The 19,892-nt window shown below is 49.3% G+C and overlaps 1 protein-coding gene across 1 annotated transcript; it reads right to left on the bottom strand.

The window, feature by feature from the left end:
* Positions 1-278: 278 nt before the first annotated feature.
* prpf4bb (pre-mRNA processing factor 4Bb) lies at positions 279-19,375 on the bottom strand (the record flags this gene model as incomplete). The annotated part of the gene is made up of 15 exons (XM_080547231.1): positions 279-1,602; positions 1,985-2,071; positions 2,256-2,407; positions 2,946-3,060; positions 3,210-3,363; positions 3,822-3,959; positions 4,825-4,972; positions 5,186-5,276; positions 5,541-5,611; positions 12,842-13,049; positions 13,347-13,428; positions 13,838-13,999; positions 14,439-14,570; positions 17,035-18,393; positions 19,317-19,375. 15 exons carry the CDS (start codon positions 19,373-19,375, stop codon positions 1,399-1,401), a joined length of 3,162 nt encoding a protein of 1,053 aa, XP_080403357.1. The 3' UTR covers positions 279-1,398.
* Between the last annotated feature and the right edge of the window lie 517 nt (positions 19,376-19,892).

The raw sequence follows: 19,892 nt of genomic DNA, 5'->3' as shown, positions 1-19,892 counted from the left end.
AACACGTTTTAAGACTTTTTAAGGATCCGCGGGGACCCTGAATAAATAGAAATGACAACCAAACATGCACAAATCCCAAATTGTGGCTTCAAGAATACAAAATAATATGAGTAAGACAAGACACGTGGCTATAGAATATGAAATATTTTATTACTAAAAGTCGTGGTACACTGAAGGTGCTCTTTTAATCAGCTTAATTTCACAACTCTATTCTTTATTGAAATCACAAGATGTTTCAGCTTACTGAAAAAAAAAGAAAAAAAAATCAATCACATGGAACAGTGGTAACAATGGACTATGTACACCGCGGAGGACGACAGCGGAAGCTTCCAGACTGACTGTGTTGTTCTGTGTTGTACAGACTAGGCTCACGCAGGAGGCACTTAAATCTGAGAGCCTATAGAACCAGAGCCGTGCCTGAGTGTGTGAGGGAGGGAGAGAGAGAGAGAGAGGGAGAGGGAGAGAGAGAGAGAGAGAGAGAGAGAGAGAGGGAGAGAGGGAGAGAGAGAGAGAGAGAGAGAGAGGGAGAGAGGGAGAGAACAGGAAGTGCTGTGAGATAACCAGGATGAAGCTGGATGTTTGTTTCAGTAAAACTCAACCGTGAGCATGAAGGACCGTCCAGTTGTCGGGGGGGCACAGTACCACAGTACCACAGTACCAGCGCTGAGTCTGTTCCTTCAGGCAGGCCTGAGGCCTGCGGAGGGGGGGGGGCTAGTGCCAACACGTGGAATATGGACGCACACAGAGCGTTTACACAGGCCCGCACCACACACACGACGAGAGCACAAGAAAAGGGTAGAGCACATTCAGAAGCATGCATCGCCCCGCACTGAGCAATGTGATCATAGAAAAAACAAAATGTAGGATGAGCAGCGTGTGCGGTCATCACTGTCATCACGCGTCAGCTTGAAGCAACTAAACACAAACCTCTACACCCACCGACACGCAGGAGGAACACTCTTTAACAACGCAATAGACATATTTACAGGAATTAAACTTCTTTTTTTCTTTTCTGTTTTATTTTTTTTTAAACATCAGTCACTTCAATGGCAGTTAAATAGAAAAGGTTCATAACTGAATCACTGAGGGGGGGGGAGAGGAGGAGGAGGAGGAGGGCGTTACAATGATATTACTCACAAAATCAATTTTCCATGAATGTCTATTTCACTGCCTTATTTACAATAAAAACAAGATATTGTACCCATCACAATCCAAAACAAAAGAAGAAGTGAGGAGGAGAGAGGAAGAAGAAATGATAATCCGTCCGTAACTTTCTCAACAGGAGTCCGTCTGTGTGTGTGGCTGCCACACCGCAGTGTCTGGTGGCAGGGCTGGTCTGGTGGTCGCTAGGTGGTCGCTAGGTGGTCGCTAGGTGGTGGTATTGTGGTCTGTCTGTGCTCAGATCTTCTCCTGTATGAAGGGGTGCTGCAGCGCCTGGTTGATGGTGATGCGCTTGGCCGGGTCCAGCATCAGCGTGGCGTCCAGGAGGTCCTTCAGGTTCATCATCTTCTTCTTCTGCTCCTCCGGCAAGCGCTGGGCGCCCACCATGTCTGTCAGCAGGTCCTTGGTGGGGTTGATGGTGTTCATCACTGTCACCTTCTCCTGGAGGGGGGGGAGGAGGGAGGGAGGGGAAGGAGGGAGGGAGGGAGGGGGGAGGAGAGGAGGGAGGGAGGGAGGGGAGGAGGAAGGGAGGGGAGGGAGGGAGGGAGGGAGGGGAGGAGGAAGGGAGGGGAGGGAGGGAGGGCGGAAGGGAGGGGATGAGGCAGGGAGGGAGGCAAGAGAGAGATCGCAGTGAGAAAGGTGATCCTTTTGGACTATGAAATGTCTTCATGTACATTTTGAAAGCCAGTGAGGAGATGCGTGATGACATGATAAACTAAAGATGATGTGATTAACTAAAGATGACGTGATTAACTAAAGATGACAAACTAAAGATGACATGATTAACTAAAGATGACAAACTAAAGATGAAGGAACCACAAACCCTTTCCGTCACTTTGTCGACTTCAATGTACAGGAAATTCAAGTTCTGATCGAAGTGCTGGTCTTTGAACAGGCCTTTCCTGATCATCTGGGAACAGAGAAACACAGCGCTGCATCAGTCACGTCCACACATCTTCTCTTCTGAGAGAAATCTAACTTGAATAGAGGCCAGGCTCTCTGCTGTAGAGGCCACAGAGTGAGTAGATGTCAACATGTTGTTGTTAACAGTCCCAGGGTAGACAGACAGCCAGGGTAGACAGACAGCCTAGTACCTTGTTGGGCATCTTTCCCTTGAGGTCCATGGCCAGCTTCACCATGTGGTTGTTGGAGGAGCCGGGGAACAGGATCTTCCCTGTGTAGAGCTCGTAGAGCGTACAGCCCACTGACCACATGTCGATACCGTAGTCGTAAGGCTTCCCGATGACTGTGACCAGACAGAAACAAGACGGGTAGAAATGAGTTAGATCCAAACAGAGAGAAAGAGACAGTGGAGAAAATACACAACCTGATACTTGAATCTGAACTTTCGTAATGTTGTTTACTACACTAAGAATGAGTTGTGGTTGTCGACACTAAGAATGTTGATATGCTGATTGTCATTCTACCTGTTCTGTTATTGAGGCTCTGACGCTGCTGTATGCAGGCCTGCACCCCGGTGTCTATATCCTGCTTATTTCTGCTGCCATGCCAATGCCTATTTGAACCTCTACCCAAGAATGTTACTCCTTGTATCCGTACATTGATGTAATAAAAGCACTTCTGATTGTGATTGTGATTGTGAGATGACTAATGTGTCTGGTTGACTGGTGTGTCTGGTTGACTGGTGTGTCTGGTTGTGAGATGGCTGGTTGTCCGGTTGTGAGATGGCTGGTTGTCTGGTTATGAGATGGCTGGTTGTCTGGTTATGAGATGGCTGGTTGTCTGGTTGTGAGATGTCTGGTTGTCTGGTGGGCGGAGCTTACTGATCTCTGGAGCTCTGTAGAACCTGCTGACCAGGTACGGGGTGATGTCGTTGTCGGACACGTGCGACGCCGAGCCGAAATCACAGAGTTTCAGGATGGTCTTAGACTCGTTCACCTGGGGGGGGCAGAGACCAGCTGGGTTAGCAGGACTGTCAACAGCAGCTTTGGTGGGAACAGTAAACGTGAGATGTACAGTAGAGGTGTAGAGGTGTTGAGGTGTAGAGGTAGAGGAGAGGTGGTGTAGAGGTGAGTTGCCGTGGTTACCAGGATGTTGTCAGGCTTGATGTCAGCGTGGAGGATGTTGCAGCGCTTCAGCAGCTTCAGGGCCAGGAACAGCTGCTGGCTGTAGGAGCGAACCGCCTTGATGTGCAGACCCACGTCCTTACCATACTTCTTCAGCACCTCTCGCAGGTTCATGCTGGGTGGGTAGGTAAGTAAGTAAAGCTTTGTTTATACAGCAGCTTTCATACATGCAGCTCAAAGTGCTTTACAACAGGGAGATGAAAACATATACGAGCATAACATGAATATACAAGCAGGGGAGGTACTGTATATAAAACAGTATGAAGAAGGTAAAAATAAAATATAATAAAAGAAGAGAAACAAATGTAAGAAATAAATAGACAAAACATTAATAACACGGTTTTAATCTGAGTCCCTCGCCTTGAAAATATTGAAGACTTGACTTCATGAAATTATTCAAGATTTGACTTTATGGAAAGTGCCTTGCCTTGACATTTTTTAGGAGTCCCTCGGCTTGGAAATACTTAATAGTGAGATTGAGAAAGGCACTTTTAAATAAAATCTATCATCATCATCATCATCATCATCATCATCATCATGTGTGACCCGGTGCCGGGTGCGTCCTCTCAGTACCTCAGGGGTTCAAACACCAGACAGAGGTGCTGCTTGTGGTAGAAGTGTCTGAACAGGCGCAGGCAGTGGAACTTGTCGTCGGGGTCGGCGTCGTTCAGCTTCTTGAGGAACTCCAGTTCCTTCAGCCCCGTCTTCTGCCTGCAGGGAACAGCAACAACACAACGTCAGCCAGACCAGAGGATCACACCAGAGGAACACATGGGATGGACTGCCTTCCAAAGCGCTTTACAACGGCCTCTCACTCACACATTCACACACACATTCACACACCAATGGCGGCAAGCTGCCATGCAAGGCGCCGGCCCGCTCACTGGGAGCAATTTGGGGTTCCGTGTCTTGCCCAAGGACACCTCGGCATACAGGCAAACATAACAACCAGAGTATTTATGTCTGTACGTATGTCCATCTATAAAAAACTGATATTTCCTACGAGGGTTTGTTCCAATGCTTCAATCCACTGTCATTATGGTATTACCATATGTAATGTTCTAGCAGAATAAGAATTTAACTAATATAATAAAGTGCACCAGTTAGCTCTTTAGCTGGCAAGTGTGCAAGCAGACTAGCTCATCTCATCACCTCTGAGCACGCTAGCCAGCTAGCTAGTTCTCTGACACTATTCACACCATGGAACTATATTCAAACACTTTCTAGTCACAATTATAACGACCAATTTGAACCAACTTTCTCTGTCAGAACACTCAGCAAGTATATTTGCTAACGTTTCAACTTGCTTACTTTCATCTGCAGACATCCCACCCGGCAAAAACTCTCTCGCATCGGGCGAGCAAAAAACTATTCTCCAGCGCTGACAGAGAAAGAGTGGATAGGTGGTGATGCCCATGGGCGCTGTCGCCAGATTCAGGTTGGGTTGAACAACGTGGTTTCAGCTGCTTGTCAGATGTTTGGGCTCTACCTCCGTCCATTAGTACAACTATATTGTTGGCCTATTATTGCACTTCCAGCAGGGACGAACGGCTTGTTTGAGATTAGCTAGACTCACATGAGCTCGTTGTTGCGGATGATCTTGACCGCCACCTCCTGGCCGGCGCGGGCGGTGTCCCTGGCCCGGATCACGTTGCTGAACACCCCCTGGCCCGTGTAGCCGTACACGTCATAGCGCTTGTCCAGGGTCTCCCCGATGTTCACCCCTGTACCACGGGGGAGGAGGGGGGGGGGGGAGGAGGGGGGAGGGGAGGAGGGGGGAGGGGAGGAGGGGGGAGGGGAGGAGGGCAGAGATCATTCAGACTACCTCTGATACTGGATGACAATAAAACGTTTTTTTTCCATAGACTGATTTGCAACAGCAGATATTGAGACCTGAAAGCAGCCAGCGGGTCTGGACCGCGTCAGGCAGCACTTACGGTAGTAGCCCTCGGCATCGGTCCAGTTGTCCCGGAGGTTGGGGTTCTCCTTGAAGTCCTTCCCCACGCCTGCTGCTCTCATCCTGGCACTCTGCAGAGACAAGGACCAGACATGAGGACGGACACACTGACACAAAGACCAGACATGAGGACAGACAGACAGACACACTGACACAGACATGAGGACGGACAGACTGACACAAGGACCAGACATGAGGACAGACAGACAGACACAAGGACCAGACATGAGGACAGACAGACACACTGACACAGACAGGAGGACAGACACACTGACACAGAGCCTAGCATCTCTAGACTCTAGACACACACAGTCAACGGCTCCCCCCAGACTCACGTCAAAGTCTGCAGCGAACATGTCGTCTGACTCTGTGAACATGTCCGGGGCCGAGGGCTTCTTTGGTGCTCCTGGTGAAACAACAACAACATACGGGTTCATTCAATGTGTCACATTTGTGAAAAACATTCTGCAGTGATCCAAACATAACATGATGAGGGCTAACAAATCAACCCAGACTTTTGCATTGTGCAACACTGCGTGCGTTTCAATGTCAGTGGCATGCTGCGTAACAGCCTTGCACTGTCAGTTTTCTCCCAGGCCTTCTACAAGACAATGGTGGCAAGCATGGGAGAAGAGAGTGCCATTGTGCTGTCAACGCTCCCCTGTCAATGCAGCACATCTGCTAACAGAGAGGCCCTGGAGTAAGAGAGGGGAAGACCACAGGCTAGTCTACAGAACGCTCCTCTGAACGCCCAGATGAACACAGACATTCACCCAACAGAACAGCAGAAACACTATGAAGGTCCATCAGGTCAGAACGTAAACATAACTGGAGACACGTTGAGGTAATGACGGGTAAATATCTGGTAAAACTGTTTTTTTCGCCCAAGAATTGACAACGTTTGCCAACTAGGAATTGAGATGACGACCACTTTGACTCTCCGCTGGCCATCAAAGTTCTAAAGTCGCTGCCCGTCTCCAGAGATGACCAGTGTCTCCACTGATCTTTAAATTGTGTTGTTTGTGACATCATAGTGTAGGACTCGTAGTGCAGTGTGAGGACATTCTTGTCCGATGATCCATGGTTCAGGTTCTGCTTGGCCTTGGCTATGGTAGCTGTTTATATTGAACCATGCTGCTGCCGATTCGGTTGTTAAGTCTGACGTCAAACGTGGTCAAACCAGAAATTCCCCGCACCAGAGTACCAGTGTACTAAAGCACCAGAGTACCAGTGTACTAAAGCACCAGAGTACCAGTGTACTAAAGCACCAGAGTACCAGTGTACTAAAGCACCAGAGTACCAGTGTACTAAAGCACCAGAGTACCAGTGTACTACAGCACCAGAGTACCAGTGTACTAAAGCACCAGAGTACCAGTGTACTACAGCACCAGAGTACCAGTGTACTAAAGCACCAGAGTACCAGTGTACTACAGCACCAGAGTACCAGTGTACTAAAGCACCAGAGTACCAGTGTACTAAAGCACCAGAGTACCAGTGTACTAAAGCACCAGAGTACCAGTGTACTAAAGCACCAGAGTACCAGTGTACTAAAGCACCAGAGTACCAGTGTACTAAAGCACCAGAGTACCAGTGTACTAAAGCACCAGAGTACCAGTGTACTAAAGCACCAGAGTACCAGTGTACTAAAGCACCAGAGTACCAGTGTACTAAAGCACCAGAGTACCAGTGTACTAAAGCACCAGAGTACCAGTGTACTAAAGCACCAGAGTACCAGTGTACTACAGCACCAGAGTACCAGTGTACTACAGCACCAGAGTACCAGTGTACTAAAGCACCAGAGTACCAGTGTACTAAAGCACCAGAGTACCAGTGTACTAAAGCACCAGAGTACCAGTGTACTAAAGCACCAGAGTACCAGTGTACTAAAGCACCAGAGTACCAGTGTACTAAAGCACCAGAGTACCAGTGTACTAAAGCACCAGAGTACCAGTGTACTAAAGCACCAGAGTACCAGTGTACTAAAGCACCAGAGTACCAGTGTACTAAAGCACCAGAGTACCAGTGTACTAAAGCACCAGAGTACCAGTGTACTAAAGCACCAGAGTACCAGTGTACTAAAGCACCAGAGTACCAGTGTACTACAGCACCAGAGTACCAGTGTACTAAAGCACCAGAGTACCAGTGTACTACAGCACCAGAGTACCAGTGTACTAAAGCACCAGAGTACCAGTGTACTAAAGCACCAGAGTACCAGTGTACTAAAGCACCAGAGTACCAGTGTACTAAAGCACCAGAGTACCAGTGTACTAAAGCATCAGAGTACCAGTGTACTAAAGCACCAGAGTACCAGTGTACTACAGCACCAGAGTACCAGTGTACTAAAGCACCAGAGTACCAGTGTACTAAAGCACCAGAGTACCAGTGTACTACAGCACCAGAGTACCAGTGTACTAAAGCACCAGAGTACCAGTGTACTAAAGCATCAGAGTACCAGTGTACTAAAGCACCAGAGTACCAGTGTACTACAGCACCAGAGTACCAGTGTACTAAAGCATCAGAGTACCAGTGTACTAAAGCACCAGAGTACCAGTGTACTAAAGCACCAGAGTACCAGTGTACTAAAGCACCAGAGTACCAGTGTACTAAAGCACCAGAGTACCAGTGTACTAAAGCACCAGAGTACCAGTGTACTAAAGCACCAGAGTACCAGTGTACTAAAGCACCAGAATACCAGTGTACTAAAGCACCAGAGTACCAGAGTACTAAAGCACCAGAGTACCAGTGTACTAAAGCACCAGAGTACCAGTGTACTAAAGCACCAGAGTACCAGTGTACTAAAGCACCAGAGTACCAGTGTACTAAAGCACCAGAGTACCAGTGTACTAAAGCACCAGAGTACCAGTGTAGTAAAGCACCAGAGTACCAGTGTACTAAAGCACCAGAGTACCAGTGTAGTAAAGCACCAGAGTACCAGTGTACTAAAGCATCAGAGTACCAGTGTACTAAAGCACCAGAGTACCAGTGTACTAAAGCACCAGAGTACCAGTGTACTACAGCACCAGAGTACCAGTGTACTAAAGCACCAGAGTACCAGTGTACTAAAGCACCAGAGTACCAGTGTACTAAAGCATCAGAGTACCAGTGTACTAAAGCACCAGAGTACCAGTGTACTAAAGCACCAGAGTACCAGTGTACTAAAGCACCAGAGTACCAGTGTACTAAAGCACCAGAGTACCAGTGTACTAAAGCACCAGAGTACCAGTGTACTAAAGCACCAGAGTACCAGTGTACTAAAGCACCAGAGTACCAGTGTACTAAAGCACCAGAGTACCAGTGTACTAAAGCACCAGAGTACCAGTGTACTAAAGCACCAGAGTACCAGTGTACTAAAGCACCAGAGTACCAGTGTACTAAAGCACCAGAGTACCAGTGTACTAAAGCACCAGAGTACCAGTGTACTAAAGCACCAGAGTACCAGTGTACTAAAGCACCAGAGTACCAGTGTACTAAAGCACCAGAGTACCAGTGTACTAAAGCACCAGAGTACCAGAGTACTAAAGCACCAGAGTACCAGTGTACTAAAGCACCAGAGTACCAGTGTACTAAAGCACCAGAGTACCAGTGTACTAAAGCACCAGAGTACCAGTGTACTAAAGCACCAGAGTACCAGTGTACTAAAGCACCAGAGTACCAGTGTAGTAAAGCACCAGAGTACCAGTGTACTAAAGCACCAGAGTACCAGTGTACTAAAGCACCATAGTACCAGTCTACTAAAGCACCAGAGTACCAGTGTACTACAGCACCAGAGTACCAGTGTACTAAAGCACCAGAGTACCAGTGTACTAAAGCACCAGAGTACCAGTGTACTAAAGCACCAGAGTACCAGTGTACTAAAGCACCAGAGTACCAGTGTACTAAAGCACCAGAGTACCAGTGTAGTAAAGCACCAGAGTACCAGTGTACTAAAGCACCAGAGTACCAGTGTACTAAAGCACCAGAGTACCAGTGTACTAAAGCACCAGAGTACCAGTGTACTAAAGCACCAGAGTACCAGTGTACTAAAGCACCATAGTACCAGTCTACTAAAGCACCAGAGTACCAGTGTACTACAGCACCAGAGTACCAGTGTACTAAAGCACCAGAGTACCAGTGTACTAAAGCACCAGAGTACCAGTGTACTACAGCACCAGAGTACCAGTGTACTAAAGCACCAGAGTACCAGTGTACTACAGCACCAGAGTACCAGTGTACTAAAGCACCAGAGTACCAGTGTACTAAAGCACCAGAGTACCAGTGTACTAAAGCACCAGAGTACCAGTGTACTAAAGCACCAGAGTACCAGTGTACTAAAGCATCAGAGTACCAGTGTACTAAAGCACCAGAGTACCAGTGTACTACAGCACCAGAGTACCAGTGTACTAAAGCACCAGAGTACCAGTGTACTAAAGCACCAGAGTACCAGTGTACTACAGCACCAGAGTACCAGTGTACTAAAGCACCAGAGTACCAGTGTACTAAAGCATCAGAGTACCAGTGTACTAAAGCACCAGAGTACCAGTGTACTACAGCACCAGAGTACCAGTGTACTAAAGCATCAGAGTACCAGTGTACTAAAGCATCAGAGTACCAGTGTACTAAAGCACCAGAGTACCAGTGTACTAAAGCACCAGAGTACCAGTGTACTAAAGCACCAGAGTACCAGTGTACTAAAGCATCAGAGTACCAGTGTACTAAAGCACCAGAGTACCAGTGTACTAAAGCACCAGAGTACCAGTGTACTAAAGCACCAGAGTACCAGTGTACTAAAGCACCAGAGTACCAGTGTACTAAAGCACCAGAGTACCAGTGTACTAAAGCACCAGAGTACCAGTGTACTAAAGCACCAGAGTACCAGTGTACTAAAGCACCAGAGTACCAGTGTACTAAAGCACCAGAGTACCAGTGTACTAAAGCACCAGAGTACCAGTGTACTAAAGCACCAGAGTACCAGTGTAGTAAAGCACCAGAGTACCAGTGTACTAAAGCACCAGAGTACCAGTGTAGTAAAGCACCAGAGTACCAGTGTACTAAAGCATCAGAGTACCAGTGTACTAAAGCACCAGAGTACCAGTGTACTAAAGCACCAGAGTACCAGTGTACTACAGCACCAGAGTACCAGTGTACTAAAGCACCAGAGTACCAGTGTACTAAAGCACCAGAGTACCAGTGTACTAAAGCATCAGAGTACCAGTGTACTAAAGCACCAGAGTACCAGTGTACTAAAGCACCAGAGTACCAGTGTACTAAAGCACCAGAGTACCAGTGTACTAAAGCACCAGAGTACCAGTGTACTAAAGCACCAGAGTACCAGTGTACTAAAGCACCAGAGTACCAGTGTACTAAAGCACCAGAGTACCAGTGTACTAAAGCACCAGAGTACCAGTGTACTAAAGCACCAGAGTACCAGTGTACTAAAGCACCAGAGTACCAGTGTACTAAAGCACCAGAGTACCAGTGTACTAAAGCACCAGAGTACCAGTGTACTAAAGCACCAGAGTACCAGTGTACTAAAGCACCAGAGTACCAGTGTACTAAAGCACCAGAGTACCAGTGTACTAAAGCACCAGAGTACCAGTGTACTAAAGCACCAGAGTACCAGAGTACTAAAGCACCAGAGTACCAGTGTACTAAAGCACCAGAGTACCAGTGTACTAAAGCACCAGAGTACCAGTGTACTAAAGCACCAGAGTACCAGTGTACTAAAGCACCAGAGTACCAGTGTACTAAAGCACCAGAGTACCAGTGTAGTAAAGCACCAGAGTACCAGTGTACTAAAGCACCAGAGTACCAGTGTACTAAAGCACCATAGTACCAGTCTACTAAAGCACCAGAGTACCAGTGTACTACAGCACCAGAGTACCAGTGTACTAAAGCACCAGAGTACCAGTGTACTAAAGCACCAGAGTACCAGTGTACTAAAGCACCAGAGTACCAGTGTACTAAAGCACCAGAGTACCAGTGTACTAAAGCACCAGAGTACCAGTGTAGTAAAGCACCAGAGTACCAGTGTACTAAAGCACCAGAGTACCAGTGTACTAAAGCACCAGAGTACCAGTGTACTAAAGCACCAGAGTACCAGTGTACTAAAGCACCAGAGTACCAGTGTACTAAAGCACCATAGTACCAGTCTACTAAAGCACCAGAGTACCAGTGTACTACAGCACCAGAGTACCAGTGTACTAAAGCACCAGAGTACCAGTGTACTAAAGCACCAGAGTACCAGTGTACTAAAGCACCAGAGTACCAGTGTACTAAAGCACCAGAGTACCAGTGTACTAAAGCACCATAGTACCAGTCTACTAAAGCACCAGAGTACCAGTGTACTACAGCACCAGAGTACCAGTGTACTAAAGCACCAGAGTACCAGTGTACTAAAGCACCAGAGTACCAGTGTACTAAAGCACCAGAGTACCAGTGTACTAAAGCACCAGAGTACCAGTGTACTAAAGCACCATAGTACCAGTCTACTAAAGCACCAGAGTACCAGTGTACTACAGCACCAGAGTACCAGTGTACTAAAGCACCAGAGTACCAGTGTACTAAAGCACCAGAGTACCAGTGTACTAAAGCACCAGAGTACCAGTGTACTAAAGCACCAGAGTACCAGTGTACTAAAGCACCAGAGTACCAGTGTACTAAAGCACCAGAGTACTAAAGCACCAGAGTACCAGTGTACTAAAGCACCAGAGTACCAGTGTACTAAAGCACCAGAGTACCAGTGTACTAAAGCACCAGAGTACCAGTGTACTAAAGCACCAGAGTACCAGTGTACTAAAGCACCAGAGTACCAGTGTACTAAAGCACCAGAGTACCAGTGTACTAAAGCACCAGAGTACCAGTGTACTAAAGCACCAGAGTACCAGTGTACTAAAGCACCAGAGTACCAGTGTACTACAGCACCAGAGTACCAGTGTACTAAAGCACCAGAGTACCAGTGTACTAAAGCACCAGAGTACCAGTGTACTAAAGCACCAGAGTACCAGTGTACTAAAGCACCAGAGTACCAGTGTACTAAAGCACCAGAGTACCAGTGTACTAAAGCACCAGAGTACCAGTGTACTAAAGCACCAGAGTACCAGTGCACTAAAGCACCAGAGTACCAGTGTACTAAAGCACCAGAGTACCAGTGTACTACAGCATCAGAGTACCAGTGTACTAAAGCACCAGAGTACCAGTGTACTAAAGCACCAGAGTACCAGTGTACTACAGCACCAGAGTACCAGTGTACTACAGCACCAGAGTACCAGTGTACTAAAGCACCAGAGTACCAGTGTACTAAAGCACCAGAGTACCAGTGTACTAAAGCACCAGAGTACCAGTGTACTAAAGCACCAGAGTACCAGTGTACTAAAGCACCAGAGTACCATTGTACTAAAGCACCAGAGTACCAGTGTACTACAGCGGTAGAATGACAGTTCAATCGTTTTTTAGACTGGGATCTATTCATACAACAAGGGACACAGCAGCACTTTCCCGTTTTCCCCATATTTGTCAGCGTCTTTGAGCCTCGGAAAAGCGCTATACAAATATAATGAATTATTATTATTACTGAGGCATTTCGAAGAGAGCGCCTCAGCCAACGTTGGACCGGGAAACACGTCACGACTTAACAACCGAACAGGGTCAGGAGGCTCACCGTCCTTCTCCTGGGCCATGAGGTTCTGCTTGGCCTTGATGCTGGCCTCGAAGGTGTCCAGGTTCTCCCTCTCGTACTCCTTCACGTCCGCGGCCACGCGCTCCAGGATGTCGTCAGGCGAGGGCGAGCGGCTCCTCGTGCTGCTCTGGGGGCTGCTGGGCTCCGACGCCATGAAGGAGCTGCTGTCCTCGTTAGGGCCCTTGTACTTCTGCACACGGAGACAGGGGATTGGTCGATAAAGGGTTAGGGTCGTCTGATTGGTCGATAAAGGGTTAGGGTCGTCTGATTGGTCGATAAAGGGTTAGGGTCATCGACTAATCTATATTTAGAACAGGGTCATGATGCAGGGGGTGACTTCAACCATCTTGCCAACCTCATATCACATTTGAGGCAGACGTGAACGTTGGTAGAAGTGACCTGACCTGGACGCCAACACACACACACACACACACACACGGACAGGGACAGGGACACACACACACACACACACAGAGTGACCTCTGACCTGGACGATGGCCAGGCGCTGTTGACGCCGCTGCTCGATAAGCGCCTCTTCATCCACCTCCTCCCCGTCAAAGTCCTCCAGCCTGCAACAACGTTACAGAACGTTACACAATGTTACACAACGTTACACAACAACAACAACAACAACAACAACAACAACGTTACACAACGTTACACAACGTCACACAACGGTACACAACATCACACCATTTAGCCTCTTTAACATTTCACATTCATTTCAGAATCTCTGGCAGCATCAACGCAGCGGGGTGTAGCAGCAGGGGGGTGTAGCAGGGTGGGTGTAGCAGGGGGGTGTAGCAGGGGGGTGTAGCAGGGGGGTGTAGCAGGGGGGTGTAGCAGGGTGGGTGTAGCAGGGTGGGTGTAGCAGGGTGGGTGTAGCAGGGTGGGTGTAGCAGGGTGGGTGTAGCAGGGTGGGTGTAGCAGGGTGGGTGTAGCAGGGTGGGTGTAGCAGGGGGGGGGTACTCTACTCACACTTCCTCCCCGGAGGACTCTCTCTCCACCTTCATGCCCTCTGACAAGCTGCCCTTGAACTTGTCCTCGTCGCGGCTGCGCCTCCTCCTCCGGTCTCGGTCGCGGGACATGGACCTCCGGCCGTACTGCCTGAGCCTCCCGTAGCGGTCCCTCTCTGGCGACCTGGGGGGGGACGACGACAAGTCTTACACAGCGTATACCTGGGGGGGGGACATGTCTTACACAGCGCATCATCAACCCACAGGACGGTAAGTCATCCATGAGTACAGGTGGGTTGATAATTCACCATTTAGCAGACGCTTTTAATCCAAAGCGACTTACAAATACAAATTACAGGAACATTCCCCCTGGAGTAACTGAGGGCTAAGTGTCTTACTCAAGGGCACACTAATAGTGGCGGTGTTTCAGGCGGGATCTGAACTCACAACCTTCCGATCACCAGTCCAACTCACTACTATCCACTAGACCCCAATGTTCAATGTCAAACGCTTTGAGACATGATGAGATCCTCTACGCACGTTTCTGTAGGGTTAGGGTGAAGTGCAGAGAATGTCTGACATCATCCCAGCGTCCATGCAGGTGTGTGGTACAGGTGTCTCACCTGCGTCTCAGAGGAGACCTGCTCCGTCGCCGCGGCGGCGACCTGCGTCTCAGGGGGGAGCGGCTGATCCTGCGGCGGGGGAGGCGGGGGCTGGTCTCTCTGCCCACCCCCATCTCTGGCCTGGGACGCTTCCTGTTGGGGGGGGACACACACACACACACACACAGCTGAGCTGGACCACTCTAACCCTAACACACTAGGGATGCTCCGATTTATCGGCCACCGATTTAAATCGGCCGATTTCACTCCAAATGACTCGATCGGTGATCTGGCCGATCGCAAAAACCGATCTTTTTCTTTTTTTTTTTTTCCTTTTTTCCTGGGGAAGACAGATAACTGAACAGAAAACATAGGAGGACGTAACAGTATGTAAACCATGAAGGCCACGTTTATGATGTCTTTTATACAGCCATATCGACTGACTTGGGCTTCAGGCCCTAACTGGGTGATAGGCCAGACCTTTACTATGCCATAAAAATGGGTCTGCGTTTGCTTGGTGCCTAATGGATCAAAACTTTTGTCTAAAAAGCAAAAAATATGTAGGCTATCCAGTCAGTAGGCCTACAGTTATGTATTTTTTTAAAAATCGGTATCGGTATCGGTTGATCTTGAGGAAAAAAATCCGTGATCGGTATCGGCCCCAAAAATCCAAATCGGAGCATCCCTATAACACACACACACACACACACACAGCTGAGCTGAACCCCTCTGACCCTAACCCTTCTAAATGAAGAGACACAACCTGCTGTTCTTAGGGCCTGTGGAGATGTTAGAAGGGTAGCAGTACGTTCCCAGTGTTTCCTCTATATGCATTTATTCGTGGCGAGCCGCCACGAATGAATTTCCTCCGCCACTAATTGATTCAGACAGTCCACTTTGATTCTGGCTGCGCAGAAAGGCAGCGAGTTATTATGACCGGAGAACAGAAAAAAAGCAGATTGAAGCTAGATTTAGGCCGCTTCCAGACCAAAATTTCGTTAGGATTTAGGGCGTAGTTAGTTACAATATGTTACAATGTTGCAATTAACCTCGTCGTTTGTGTTCGCACTGCAATCGAGACTGAATCTCTCAACAGGCGCGCGCGCTTTCATAACAGTTTTGTGATTGGTCCGAATTTAGCGGGACATTTGGATTTCAGGAAATCACTCTCCTCTCTCTCTCTCTCTTCACCGTCGCCGGTGCCTTTAATCCCGTAAACGAAAATGCAACATCATCAGCGACGACTGTGGGTTATTGCATTTACTGCTGTTCTCTGGTTCATGTTCTTATACCAGTGCTCAGTATAGAGTATTTTAAATGAACATTCGTAATGTATGTCTCTGATGTTCATGGTCAATTAAATCAGCCTATTTTGTGAAACTAATAATGTTCCCACTAATGGGTTAACCGAGCATTCTCGCACCTAACGTGCAAGCACTCGAACTATTCATAGCAATAAGCGCGGGGCAAAAAGAATCTATTGCCTCTAAAATCACCACGAACAGAACGGCGGAGGTACGGGTAAGCAGGTCTCATGTTGGTGTCCTCAAAGGTAAGAGCTGTTTTTCTTTAACTCAACTGATAGCATTACCTTGCTGTTGTTGTTTACCGAATGCTCCATCTGACTGTCACACTGTGATTTTACTTGTGTAAACAGTTAATGAGTAACGTTAGCCGGTTTTGTGCGTGTCCTCTCATAGGCCTACTTCAGTGGTGTAGTCTAGTTTTTTCTAGCGGGTATACTGTGATTTTTCCCTCCCAGCCTCATATCGTTCATAAACATAAATATGCGCTCCCTGTCTAACGTTATATATATAACATTACATGTTATAAGGCTGTTCTGTGCATGATATTGCTGCATTTTGACATATTTCTGTCGCATCTCCCCCCTTTGATGGTATGACGCTATAGTCAGTCCCAATGGTCCAAAAGTCAAGTGCTTCGTAACACAGACGGGGTGAACTTTATGAATGAAAGTGTGAAAGTTCTGTCACAAAACGCCGTTACGTATCCTCACACATGTTTAAGTGGGTATTGCGTGGGTAAAGTGAAATTACGTCTTTGTTTTGAGCGCCAGTGTGCGTTTTATGCGGTTTTTTTATTTAAAAATCGCTTTTCACTGGGCGGGACAGTGAAAGCGGCGCGCGGGGGGGGACACTAGGGGCAGGGGTGCAAACTGGTGACACTTTTTTAAAGACAATTATCAATGCACGGATAACATTTTAGTTGACGAGGGGGGGGGGGGGGGGGGCCTCAGCGGCGGTTCTAAGGTTCTAACCTGAACACAGCATTATTATGTTGAAAACAGGTTGCTTACTGTGACTGCCCTCCACACTGTCTAGAACTGCACCACTGTTACCCCTCTGCTGCATGAAGCTAAAGGTTATTTCAACAGCAGCGGAGTTTAGCAGACAGGAAGATCAGTTAGATAGTCATCATGTGACTTATAGGATGAGCCGTAGACCCCCACCTCCTCCCCAAATATAATTTTTCCAGATCTACACGATTCACGTGGATGATCTATTTTGAAGTAAAAACGGCTAATTTAGCAGAAAGGTGACAAGTTTGCACCCCTGTAGGGGGGCTTCTACGTCTATACGTCTGGCCAGTCACGTACCTCAGCGGCGACGCGGGGTCCAGCCTGTCCATCATCATGTCCCTCCTGCGGGCGTCGGGGGAGCGGCTGCGGCCCCTCCTGGCGGGGGAGCGGGCCCTGGGGGGGGAGGTGCTCAGCTTGGAGGCCCTGAGGTCTGAGGCGGCGGCGGAGGAGGCGGGGGGCTGGTGGGGGCTGTGGCCCGCTCGCCTGTGGGGGGAGCGGTTCTCCTTCCCGGACGAGGCGTCCTTGGACGGGGACTTGGCGGGTCTCTTGTCTCTCTCCGCTATCTCCCCCCCCGCCGACCTCCCTGGACGCTCCCGCGACCGGCTCCTCCTCCCCGGGACGGCGCCCCCCACTCCCCCCCCGCCGCTGCGCTCTAGATGCGGCGGCCTCTCGTCCTGCGGCGGTGGCGAGGAGCGTTTGTCGGGACGACCGGCCCGCTGCTCCGCTCTCCTGCTGTTCCCGGGGGACGACGGGGACTTCCTGGTCCTGTCTTTGGACCGCTCCTCCCCGCTCTTGGAGCGCTTCCTGTCTTTCGACTTGCTTGGTCCACGGCCGCGCTCGCGCTCCTTGGCCGAGGCGTCTTTGCTGCTCTTGGCGGTTTTGTCGGATTTGTCGGACTTGCCTCCCGTCTTCTCCCTGGACTTGCTCCGGCTGTGGCGTTTGGAACTGGATTTGTTGGCCTCTCCTGTGGCGGAGTCCCTCCTGGCTTTGCCGCTCCGCCCTCCTCCTCCTCCTGCTCGGGGGGACACGGGGGGTTTATTACCCACGCTGCCCCGCTGCCCACGCTGCTCCCCGTTGCGGACCCTCCCCTCCCCCCCCCCGTCCTCCTCTCCTGAGCCAGAGTTGTAGCCCTGTAGGATCAGGCCCATGCCCGACTGCACCTTGCCCTCCATCAGCTGGCTGTCCAGCTCGGCTTTGATCATGGCCCTCTGCTTCTCCAGGTCCTCCAGCAGGGCCTTGTCGTCCAGGCCGGGGGTCCCCGTGGCGGGGGAGGGGGTGTCGTCCGTCTTCCTGTTGAGGCCGTGGGCGGAGGGGGAGGAGCCGTCTTTGGCGCCGGCGTCTTTGCGTGATTTGTGTTTCTTGTGTTTGTGTCGGTGTTTGCGTTTGCGCTCCTTGTCCTTGTCCTCCTCAGGGGCGGCGTGCTTGTGCTTTTTGTGCTTGCTGCGGTGTTTGTGTTTCTTCCGCTTGTGTTTGCTGCCGCTGCCGCTGTGGTGTTGTTTGTTGGACCCCCCCGTCTGCTCAACAACCTTCTCTCCGTTGGTCTCGGCTGCTTGCCCCTCCTCCTCCTCCTCTCCCTCCTCCCCCTCCTCTTCCTCAGACATGTCGCCGCTCTCCTCGTCGTTCCCACTCTTCTCTTGACTCTCCAAGTCCTGTTTCCTGTTCGGAGGAGGGGGGGGGGGAAGGTATGGTCATGGGCATGTCTGGGACGTCATAGGAAACAAACAAACTACATAACACTAATACACATCTAATGGAAACACTTCTTGAAAGTTGCTAAAAAAAAAGTAAAAGTAAAAGATTTAGGCATGTTATTCTCGTCCCTCAGGTAGAACAACAGGTGTGTCTGTCTGTCTGTCTGCCTGCCTGTCTGTCTGCCTGCCTGTGTGTCTGTCTGTCTGTCTGCCTGCCTGTGTGTCTGTCTGCCTGCCTGTCTGTCTGTCTGTCTGCCTGCCTGTCTGCCTGTGTGTCAGACTCTCAGTCAGAACAACAACAGAGGAGCTTAACGATAAGCGGCTAGAGACAGACAACTTTACTTTTGTCATTTCATACAGAAACAGAAACATCTAAACTGGTCCTATCAACACCATCTACGGCGCGCAGGCAAAGACAAACTTAGCCAAGTTATCCAACAAAGCAAAGCTTCCCTTGTAGCTCCCAGAGACAGAGACAGATAGTACAGACACACAGATGTTCTTGTTCTGACCGCCAGTTAGCTGCTAACGCTAGCCTAGCCTAGCCTAACCGGGGCTTGTTGCCTAGTAACAGACTGAGCGGGCTAGCCAGGCGGGATGTTTATCAGATGTTCAGAGATGATCTCATGTTCCTCATAGTAGAGGGTCAGACCCTAACTCTGACCTTTAACCTCTGACCTGAGGTCAGTCTGGTTCTGTCTGCTAGCTGCTATGCTACATACCCAGGCTAGGCTAGCTCCTCTGGCTAGCTTCATACTGAACCAGAGAGTTTAACCCGTGTTACCATGGAGATAACCACTAGCTCACTACGTCACTGAAGCGGGTAAATAGACATATGATATAACATATAGATGGTTTAGTGTATATATCAGTTATAGAGACTCTTACACGTGCTCGCTGCCGTTATTCATTCTTCTAGACGCGATATCATCATACACCTCCGCCATCTTCCCTGGACCGGAAAACCTCTTCTTCTGCGATGTGACAACAGACACACAACAGCTCTACTGCCCCCTACAGGTACACAGACACACTACTGCCCCCTACAGGTACACAGACTCACTGCTGCCCCCTACAGGTACACAGACTCACAACACCTCTACTGCCCCCTACAGGTACACAGACACACTGCTGCCCCCTACAGGTACACAGACTCACAACAGCACTACTGCCCCCTACAGGTACACAGACTCACTGCTGCCCCCTACAGGTACACAGACACACTGCTGCCCCCTACAGGTACACAGACACACTGCTGCCCCCTACAGGTACACAGACTCACAACACCTCTACTGCCCCCTACAGGTACACAGACACACTGCTGCCCCCTACAGGTACACAGACTCACAACAGCACTACTGCCCCCTACAGGTACACAGACACACTGCTGCCCCCTACAGGTACACAGACTCACAACACCTCTACTGCCCCCTACAGGTACACAGACACACTGCTGCCCCCTAC

This window comes from Nansenia antarctica (assembly GCF_963989245.1).
Source record: "Nansenia antarctica genome assembly, chromosome: 17".
NCBI classification, from domain to species: domain Eukaryota; kingdom Metazoa; phylum Chordata; class Actinopteri; order Argentiniformes; family Microstomatidae; genus Nansenia; species Nansenia antarctica.
The sequence above is the reverse complement of the archived record's forward strand: the minus strand, read 5'-3'. Positions and strand labels throughout refer to the sequence as shown.